Source organism: Phyllobates terribilis, unplaced genomic scaffold, assembly GCF_046119375.1.
Source record: "Phyllobates terribilis strain yellow unplaced genomic scaffold, ASM4611937v1 Scaffold_11__3_contigs__length_659146591, whole genome shotgun sequence".
Classification (NCBI taxonomy): domain Eukaryota; kingdom Metazoa; phylum Chordata; class Amphibia; order Anura; family Dendrobatidae; genus Phyllobates; species Phyllobates terribilis.
In genome coordinates, this window is record NW_027362771.1 from 437,383,255 (window position 1) to 437,394,657 (window position 11,403).

Here is an 11,403-nt window from a genome sequence, read left to right on the forward strand (position 1 = left end):
AAAAGTTAATTTATTTCAGTACAAAAAGTGAAACTCATATATTATATAGAGTCATTAGAGACAGAGTGATCTATTTCAAGTGTTTATTTCTGTTAATGTTGATGATTATGGCTTACAGCCAATGAAAACACAAAAGTCATTATCTCAGTATATTAAAATAACTGACAAAAAACACCTGCAAAGGGTTTCTAAGCATTTAAAAATGTCCCTTAGTCTGTTTCAGTAGGCTCCACAATCATGGGGAAGACTGCTGACTTGACAGATGTCCAGAAGGCAGTCATTGACACACTCCACAAGGTCCAATTTTCATTTGGAAATCAAGGTCCCAGAGTCTGGAGGAAGAGTGGAGAGACCACAATCCAAGCTGCTTGAGGTCTAGTGTGAAGTTTCCACAATCAGTGATGGTTTGGGGAGCCATGTCATCTGCTGGTGTAGGTCCACTGTGTTTTATCAAGAACAAAGTCAGCGCAGCCGTCTACCAGGAAATTTTAGAGCACTTCATGCTTCCCTCTGCCGACAAGCTTTTTGGAGTTGGAAATTTCATTCTCCAGCAGGACTTGGCACCTGTCCACACTGCCAAAAGTACCAATAAACAACAGCATCACTGTGCTTGATTGGCCAGCAAACTCGCCTGACCTTAACCCCATAGAGAATCTGTGGGGTATTGTCAAGAGGAAGATGAGAGATACCAGACCCAACAACGCAGACGAGCTGAAGGCTGCTATCAAAGCAACCTGGGCGTCCATAACACCTCAGCAGTGCCACAGGCTGATCGACTCAATGCCATGCCGCATTGATGCAGTAATTGATGCAAAAGGAGCCCCGACCAAGTATTGAGGGCATTTACTGAACATACATTTCAGTAGGCCAACATTTCGGATTTTAAAAAACATTTTTCAAGCTGTTGTTATAAAGTATTCTAATTTACTGAGATAATGACTTTGGGGTTTTCAATGGCTGTAAGCCATAATCATCAACAGTAACAGAAATAAACACTTGTAATAGATCACTCTGTTTGTAATGACTCTATATAATATATGAGGTTCACTTTTTGTATTGAAGAACTGAAATAAATTAACTTTTTGATGATATTCTAATTTAGTGAGATGCACCTGTATATATTACACCCATGAAAGGCTTTGACACGTGGCATTGTATGGGCATAACGTGGCGTATGTCAACCACAGGGTTCCATTGTGAAGGAAGAAGTATGTCACATACTTTTTTTGCAGCAGCTCTCTGTTGTGGTCAGTACTCAGACTGTAAGTGTCGAATGTGTGAAACTAGCCCAATACTTCCTACATAAAAAGAACTAGAACCTTCCAAAAATTTAATAATTATAAAAGACCCTGCTATCATTATACCCCTGTAAGGAAAAGAAGGTAACTGCAAGACTAAATATACTGAGGGAAGTATGCTCCAGTGATGGAAGAGCCCGGAGATATGCAAGTACTCACCGCTGGGGTTCACCGCTGCTGGTGTCGCCATTGTTGGGAGTGAGAACTGCACAGATTATACCTGCAAATAATTAACAATATAAACAGCAAAGAAGGTGAAAGCGCTGGAGCGGAGAGTTCTGGATGACTGGCTGAGACGTAGTCATTGTAGTGAGCAGGGGGAGGCATGGCGCCTACTCCTGTGTACTGCAAACTGCCAGGTTCCTAATATATGACGCCACACACAGCAGGCATGCTGGAGCTTACAGTGCCGCAGGCACCTGGGAAGCATGGGTTGCCTAACCACTGGGGCAGGGGTAAGTACATTTCAACCCTCCAGCTATTGTCAAACTACAACTCCTCAAATGCCCTGACAGAGGGAGTTGTAGCTTTGCAACAGCTGGAGTGCCGCAGGTTGTTGATCCCTGTATTAGAGTATGTTCTAACAGTATGGATGTCCGCCACAGTACATTATAGTAGCACCATCACGGATGGGACTTTACCAAACTGCAGTGTGCTTTTCCATTGTTTGCAATGCAGAGTGAAATCTGCAACGAATCTGAAAGTAAATAAAGCGGATTTTGCTGCAGATTCACCATGGATTTTACATTTTATCTGTCACAATCCATACTTGATCTTTTCTGCAGAAAATACAGTGGGTACGGAAAGTATTCAGACCCCTTTAAATTTTTCACTCTTTGTTTCATTGCAGCCATTTGGTAACTCTTTCTCATTAAAGTACACTCTGCACTCCATCTTCACTGAAATAAAACAGAAATGTAGAAATTTTTGCAAATTTATTAAAAAAGAAAAACTGAAATATCACATGGTCATAAGTATTCAGACCCTTTGCTCAGACACTCATATTTAAGTCACATGATGTCCATTTCATTGCCATCCTCCTTGAGATGGTTCTACTTCTTCATTGGAGTCCAACTGTGTTTAATTAAACTGATAGGACTTGATTTGGAAAGGCACACACCTGTCTATATAAGACCTCACAGCTCACAGTGCATGTCAGACCAAATGAGAATTATGAGCTCAAAGGAGTTGCCCAAGGAGCTCGGAGACAGAATTGTGGCACGGCACAGATCTGGCCAAGGTTACAAAAGAATTTCTGCAGTACTCAAGGTTCCTAAGAGCACAGTGTCCTCCATAATCCTTAAATGGAAGAAGTTTGGGACCACCAGAAGTCTTACTAGACCTGCCCGTCCAGCCAAACTGAGCAATCATGGGAGAAGAGTCTTGGTGAGAGAGGTAAAGAACCCCAAGATCACTGTGGCTGAGCTACAGAGATGCAGTAGGGAGATGGGAGAAAGTTCCACAAAGTCAACTATCACTGCAGCCCTCCACCAGTCGGGCCTTTATGGCAGAGTGGCCCAACGGAAGCCTCTCCTCAGTGCAAGACATATGAAAGTCCACATAGAGTTTGCTCAAAAAAACATGAAGGACTCCCAGACTATGAGAAATAAGATTCTCTGGTCTGATGAGACGAAGATAGAACTTTTTGGTGATAATTCTAAGCAGTATGTGTGGTGAAAACCAGGCACTGCTCATCACCTGCCCAATACAATCCCAACAGTGAAACATGGTGGTGGCAGAATCATGCTATGGGGGTGCTGTTCAGAGTCAGGGACAGGACGACTGGTTGCAATTGAAGGAAACATGAATGTGACCAAGTACAGAGATATCCTGGAAGAAAACCTCTTCCAGAGTGCTCTGGACCTCAAACTTGCTGAAGGTTCACCTTCCAACAAGACAATGACCCTAAGCACACAGCTAAAATAACAAAAGAGTGGCTTCAGAACAACTCTGTGACCATTCTTGACTGGCCCAGCCAGAGCCCTGACCTAAACCCAATTGAGCGTCTCTGGAGAGACCTGAAAACGGCTGTCCACCAAAGTTCACCATCCAACCAGACGGAACTGGAGAGGGTCTGCAAGGAAGAATGGCAGAGGATCCCCAAATCCAGGTGTGAAAAACTTGTTGCATCATTCCCAAGAAGACTCATGGCTGTACTAGCTCAAAAGGGTGCTTCTACTCAATACTGAGCAAAGGGTCTGAACACTTATGTGATATATCATTTTTTCTTTTTTAATAAATTTGCAAAAATTTCTACATTTCTGTTTTTTTCAGTCAAGATGGGGTGCAGAGTGAACTTTAATGAGAAAAAAAATGCACTTTTTAGAATTTATCAAATGGCTGCAATGAAACAAAGAGTGAAAAATGTAAAGGGGTCTGAATACTTTCCGTACCCACTGTAAGTCCTGCATGGAAGTAACTAAAGCTGGCCACAGACACTGCATTATCAGCAATTGCCAATCTCAACGAGATCCGCCAATGAAGAGATGTGTCTGGCAGGTGCTTATCTCCCACTACAATGACAGCGATTATTCAGGTCGAGGACCTGTCCCCCCTCCCCATGTGTATGAATGACCTGTCTCCCACCCATGTGTATGACACAGATGACCTATCTCACCATGTGTATGAATGACCTGTCTCCCCCCCATGTGTATGACAAAGATGACCTGTCTCCCCCCCATGTGTATGAATGACCTGCCTCCCCCCCATGTGTATGAATGACCTGCCTCCCCCCCATGTGTATGAATGACCTGCCTCCCCCCCATGTGTATGAATGACCTGCCTCCCCCCCATGTGTATGAATGACCTGTCCCCCCCCCATGTGTATGAATGACCTGTCCCCCCCCATGTGTATGAATGACCTGTCCCCCCCCATGTGTATGAATGACCTGTCCCCCCATGTGTATGAATGACCTGCCTCCCCCCCCATGTCTATGAATGACCTGCCTCCCCCCCATGTGTATGAATGACCTTCCCCCCCATGTGTATTAATGACCTGCCTCACCCCCAAGTGTATGAATGACCTGCCTCCCCCCCAAGTGTATGAATGACCTGCCGCCCCCACCATGTGTATGAATGACCTGCCCCCCCCCCATGTGTATTAATGACCTGCCTCCCCCCCATGTGTATTAATGACCTGCCTCCCCCCCATGTGTATTAATGACCTGCCTCCCCCCATGTGTATTAATGACCTGCCTCCCCCCCAAGTGTATGAATGACCTGCCCTCCCCCCCAAGTGTATGAATGACCTGCCTCCCCCCCAAGTGTATGAATGACCTGCCTCCCCCCCATGTGTATGAATGACCTGCTCCCCCCCCAAGTGTATGAATGACCTGCCTCCCCCCCCCAAGTGTATGAATGACCGCCCCCCCCCCCCAAGTGTATGAATGACCGGCCTCCCCCCCAAGTGTATGAATGACCTGCCTCCCCCCCATGTGTATGAATGACCTGCCTCCCCCCCATGTGTATGAATGACCTGCCTCTCCCCCATGTGTATGAATGACCTGCCTCCCTCCCATGTGTATGAATGACCTGCCTCCCCCCCATGTGTATGAATGACCTGCCTCCCCCCATGTGTATGAATGACCTGCCTCCCCCCCATGTGTATGAATGACCTGCCTCCCCCCCATGTGTATGAATGATCTGCCTCCCCCCATGTGTATGAATGATCTGCCTCCCCCTCCATGTGTATGAATGACCTGCCTCCCCCTCCATGTGTATGAATGACCTGCCTCCCCCCCATGTGTATGAATGACCTGCCTCCCCCCCATGTGCATGAATGACCTGTCTCCCCCCCATGTGTATGAATGACCTGTCTCCCCCCCCATGTGTATGAATGACCTGTCCCCCCATGTGTATGAATGACCTGTCCCCCCCCCCATGTGTATGAATGACCTGTCTCCCCCCCATGTGTACGACAAAGATGACCTGTCCCCCCCCCATGTGTACGACAAAGATGACCTGTCCCCCCCCCCATGTGTATGAATGACCTGTCTCCCCCCCCATGTGTATGACAAGGAGCAGAGAAGCTATGGGATAATGAGAAAAGCTGTAATAATATTATTAAACATCACATTGTGCTATAATGAGGACCCTGGAGCAAGAGCACGGGGCACAGCAGAGTAGGAGGCACAGGGCACCACAATACACGGGGCACAGCAGTGTAGGAGGCACAGGGCACCACAATACACGGAGCACAGCAGTAGAGGAGGCACAGGGCACCACAATACACGGAGCACAGCAGTAGAGGAGGCACAGGGCACCACAATACACGGAGCACAGCAGTAGAGGAGGCACAGGGCACCACAATACACGGGGCACAGCAGTAGAGGAGGCACAGGGCACCACAATACACGGGGCACAGCAGTAGAGGAGGCACAGGGCACCACAATACACGGGGCACAGCAGTAGAGGAGGCACAGGGCACCACAATACACGGAGCACAGCAGTAGAGGAGGCACAGGGCACCACAATACACGGAGCACAGCAGTAGAGGAGGCACAGGGCACCACAATACACGGGGCACAGCAGTAGAGGAGGCACAGGGCACCACAATACACGGGGCACCACAATACACGGGGCACAGCAGTAGAGGAGGCACGGGGTACCACAATACACGGGGCACAGCAGTAGAGGAGGCACGGGGCACCACAATACACGGAGCACAGCAGTAGAGGAGGCACAGGGCACCACAATACACGGGGCACAGCAGTAGAGGAGGCACAGGGCACCACAATACACGGGGCACAGCAGTAGAGGAGGCACAGGGCACCACAATACACGGAGCACAGCAGTAGAGGAGGCACAGGGCACCACAATACACGGGGCACAGCAGTAGAGGAGGCACAGGGCACCACAATACACGGGGCACAGCAGTAGAGGAGGCACTGGGCACCACAATACACGGGGCACAGCAGTAGAGGAGGCACTGGGCACCACAATACACGGGGCACAGCAGTAGAGGAGGCACAGGGCACCACAATACACGGGGCACAGCAGTAGAGGAGGCACAGGGCACCACAATACACGGGGCACAGCAGTAGAGGAGGCACAGGGCACCACAATACACGGGGCACAGCAGTAGAGGAGGCACAGGGCACCACAATACACGGGGCACAGCAGTAGAGGAGGCACAGGGCACCACAATACACGGGGCACAGCAGTAGAGGAGGCACAGGGCACCACAATACACGGGGCACAGCAGTAGAGGAGGCACAGGGCACCACAATACACGGGGCACAGCAGTAGAGGAGGCACAGGGCACCACAATACACGGGGCACAGCAGTAGAGGAGGCACAGGGCACCACAATACACGGCGCACAGCAGTAGAGGAGGCACAGGGCACCGCAATACACGGGGCACAGCAGTAGAGGAGGCACAGGGCACCGCAATACACGGGGCACAGCAGTAGAGGAGGCACAGGGCACCGCAATACACGGGGCACAGCAGTAGAGGAGGCACAGGGCACCGCAATACACGGGGCACAGCAGTAGAGGAGGCACAGGGCACCGCAATACACGGGGCACAGCAGTAGAGGAGGCACAGGGCACCGTAATACACGGGGCACAGCAGTAGAGGAGGCACAGGGCACCACAATACACGGAGCACAGCAGTAGAGGAGGCACAGGGCACCACAATACACGGGGCACAGCAGTAGAGGAGGCACAGGGCACCACAATACACGGGGCACAGCAGTAGAGGAGGCACAGGGCACCACAATACACGGAGCACAGCAGTAGAGGAGGCACAGGGCACCACAATACACGGAGCACAGCAGTAGAGGAGGCACAGGGCACCACAATACACGGAGCACAGCAGTGGAGGAGGCACAGGGCACCACAATACACGGAGCACAGCAGTGGAGGAGGCACAGGGCACCACAATACACGGGGCACAGCAGTAGAGGAGGCACAGGGCACCACAATACACGGGGCACAGCAGTAGAGGAGGCACAGGGCACCACAATACACGGAGCACAGCAGTAGAGGAGGCACAGGGCACCACAATACACGGGGCACAGCAGTAGAGGAGGCACAGGGCACCACAATACACGGGGCACAGCAGTAGAGGAGGCACAGGGCACCACAATACACGGAGCACAGCAGTAGAAGAGGCACAGGGCACCACAATACACGGGGCACAGCAGTAGAGGAGGCACAGGGCACCACAATACACGGGGCACAGCAGTAGAGGAGGCACAGGGCACCACAATACACGGGGCACAGCAGTAGAGGAGGCACAGGGCACCACAATACACGGGGCACAGCAGTAGAGGAGGCACAGGGCACCACAATACACGGGGCACAGCAGTAGAGGAGGCACAGGGCACCACAATACACGGGGCACAGCAGTAGAGGAGGCACAGGGCACCACAATACACGGGGCACAGCAGTAGAGGAGGCACAGGGCACCACAATACACGGGTCACAGCAGTAGAGGAGGCACAGGGCACCACAATACACGGGGCACAGCAGTAGAGGAGGCACGGGGTACCACAATACACGGGGCACAGCAGTAGAGGAGGCACAGGGCACCACAATACACGGAGCACAGCAGTAGAGGAGGCACAGGGCACCACAATACACGGGGCACAGCAGTAGAGGAGGCACAGGGCACCACAATACACGGGGCACAGCAGTAGAGGAGGCACAGGGCACCACAATACACGGGGCACAGCAGTAGAGGAGGCACAGGGCACCACAATACACGGGGCACAGCAGTAGAGGAGGCACAGGGCACCACAATACACGGAGCACAGCAGTAGAGGAGGCACAGGGCACCACAATACACGGGGCACAGCAGTAGAGGAGGCACAGGGCACCACAATACACGGGGCACAGCAGTAGAGGAGGCACAGGGCACCACAATACACGGGGCACAGCAGTAGAGGAGGCACAGGGCACCACAATACACGGGGCACAGCAGTAGAGGAGGCACAGGGCACCACAATACACGGGGCACAGCAGTAGAGGAGGCACAGGGCACCACAATACACGGGGCACAGCAGTAGAGGAGGCACAGGGCACCACAATACACGGGGCACAGCAGTAGAGGAGGCACAGGGCACCACAATACACGGGGCACAGCAGTAGAGGAGGCACAGGGCACCACAATACACGGGGCACAGCAGTAGAGGAGGCACAGGGCACCACAATACATGGGGCACAGCAGTAGAGGAGGCACAGGGCACCACAATACACGGGGCACAGCAGTAGAGGAGGCACAGGGCACCACAATACACGGGGCACAGCAGTAGAGGAGGCACGGGGTACCACAATACACGGGGCACAGCAGTAGAGGAGGCACAGGGCACCACAATACACGGAGCACAGCAGTAGAGGAGGCACAGGGCACCACAATACACGGGGCACAGCAGTAGAGGAGGCACAGGGCACCACAATACACGGGGCACAGCAGTAGAGGAGGCACAGGGCACCACAATACACGGGGCACAGCAGTAGAGGAGGCACAGGGCACCACAATACACGGGGCACAGCAGTAGAGGAGGCACAGGGCACCACAATACACGGAGCACAGCAGTAGAGGAGGCACAGGGCACCACAATACACGGGGCACAGCAGTAGAGGAGGCACAGGGCACCACAATACACGGGGCACAGCAGTAGAGGAGGCACAGGGCACCACAATACACGGGGCACAGCAGTAGAGGAGGCACAGGGCACCACAATACACGGGGCACAGCAGTAGAGGAGGCACAGGGCACCACAATACACGGGGCACAGCAGTAGAGGAGGCACAGGGCACCACAATACACGGGGCACAGCAGTAGAGGAGGCACAGGGCACCACAATACACGGAGCACAGCAGTAGAGGAGGCACAGGGCACCACAATACACGGGGCACAGCAGTAGAGGAGGCACAGGGCACCACAATACACGGGGCACAGCAGTAGAGGAGGCACAGGGCACCACAATACACGGGGCACAGCAGTAGAGGAGGCACAGGGCACCACAATACACGGGGCACAGCAGTAGAGGAGGCACAGGGCACCACAATACACGGGGCACAGCAGTAGAGGAGGCACAGGGCACCACAATACACGGAGCACAGCAGTAGAGGAGGCACAGGGCACCACAATACACGGAGCACAGCAGTAGAGGAGGCACAGGGCACCACAATACACGGGGCACAGCAGTAGAGGAGGCACAGGGCACCACAATACACAGGGTACAGGGTACCGCAGAGCAAAAGGCACAGCAGTACAGGAGGAAGGGAACAGAGCAGTGCATGGGATAGAGGGTAAAACAATACACGGGGCACAGCGGTGCATGGGGCGAGGATACAGCAATACATGGGGCACAGGGTACAGCAGTGCTGGAGGCACAGGAACACATAGGGCAGACCAGTGCTGGAGGCACAAAGTACACTGCTGTAGGAGGCACCGGGCACAGCAGCACATGCCCCCGGTCACTACACAGATCGGAGCAGGCGCTCTATACTCACGGTGCCGCCTCCCCCTCCCCAGTGTCCGGTTCCTTTGTGCGGCCGGTGTCCGGAGCTGACAGGGAGATACCGCGAGAGCTGCGAATCTCCGTACTGGGGGCAATCAGAAGGGGGAGAAACTGCGGTGTTGCCATAGCAACAAGTGAGTGCCGGCCATGGAGGGGGCGTTTCTATAGCAACCCCGAGGGATGGAGGGAGCGGAGGACTGAGCTAGGTACTTCACACTTCTCCTGTGTCGTCTACTCGTTACTGGCGGAACCCTGAGATTACACTTCTATTATACAGTAACGTGTCTACCACAGCGCCCTGCTGCACTGCTGTCATCTAGTGGTGGCAGACTAAACTGCAAGGCTCTGACTGCACTGTACACGCTGGCGAGAAAGTGCGGCCGTGGGCGAGGTGGCAGATTTCCATATGGAGGGCATTCCATCCAGTGATGTTCCTAGTCATATAGACAATAATAGCTCTTAAGTTACAGGTCACTACACACCCCTGCCCCATAGACAATGAATGGAGGGGCAGTCAGGCATGTGCAATGCTGCTCTGTGCTAAGGCAAAGTTCACACTTTCAGTATTTGGTCAGTATTTTACCTCAGTATGTGTAAGCCAAAACCAGGAGTGGGTGATAAATACAGAAGTGGTGACGTGTTTCTATTATACTTTTCCTCTGATTGTTCCTCGCCTGGTTTTGGCTACATATACTGATGTAAAATACTGACCAAATGCTCAACATGTGCAGAAATCTCCTGTGTTTCTTGTTACGCAGTGTTACCTTGTTACCTGCGGTGCATGTTTCAGATCCGCAATGTCAATTTCTCTTGTGGGTTCTCTGAGTTTTATGTGTGGATTTTCCCCATAGACTTGCTTTTTTTTTTTAACGATCTTCGGCTCAATCTCGAGCCATGGTGACTTGATGGATGAACACTCTGTAGGAAGATTGATCTTGTGCAAGGCTAGATAGGACCACCAGGGTCTTCTCCGCAGTTATCTTGATTGTATCAAGCCATCGGGTTGCTGGTCTTCCTCTTCACCCTGTTCCTTGCTTTAGATCACATACAGGTGCATCTCACTAAATTAGAATATCATCAAAAAGTTAATTTATTTCAATTCTTCAATACAAAAAGTGAAACTTATATATTATATAGAGTCATTACAAACAGAGTGATCTATTTCAAGAGTTTATTTCTGTTAATGTTGATGATTATGGCTTACAGCCAATGAAAACACAAAAGTCATTATCTCAGTAAATTAAAATAATTAACAAAAAACACCTGCAAAGGCTTCCTAAGCTTTTAAAAAGGTCCCTTAGTCAGTTTCAGTAGGCTCCACAATCATGGGGAAGACTGCTGACTTGACAGATGTCCAGTAGGCAGTCATTGACACACTCCACAAGGTCCCAGAGATCCAATTTTCATTTGGAAATCAAGGTCCCAGAGTCTGGAGGAAGAGTGGAGAGGCCACAATCCAAGCTGCTTGAGGTCTAGTGTGAAGTTTCCACAATCAGTGATGGTTTGGGGAGCCATGTCATCTGCTGGTGTAGGTCCACTGTGTTTTATCAAGAACAAAGTCAGCGCAGCCGTCTACCAGGACATTTTAGAGCACTTCATGCTTCCCTCTGCCGACAAGCTTTTTGGAGTTGGAA

The 11,403-nt window shown here is 51.5% G+C and overlaps 1 protein-coding gene across 1 annotated transcript in view; it reads right to left on the reverse strand.

Annotated features, from left to right (window-relative positions):
- Window positions 1-10,042, reverse strand: part of ARNT2 (aryl hydrocarbon receptor nuclear translocator 2) — a 121,049-nt gene extending 111,007 nt beyond the window's left edge. Inside the window, exons 1-2 of the mRNA XM_073653234.1 lie at window positions 9,762-10,042; window positions 1,458-1,518 (exon numbers count right to left, since the gene is read on the reverse strand). Of these exons, the coding sequence (XP_073509335.1) occupies window positions 1,458-1,488 (31 nt within the window). The 5' untranslated portion in view covers window positions 1,489-1,518; window positions 9,762-10,042. The remainder of the gene's footprint in view (window positions 1-1,457; window positions 1,519-9,761) is intronic.
- Between the last annotated feature and the right edge of the window lie 1,361 nt (window positions 10,043-11,403).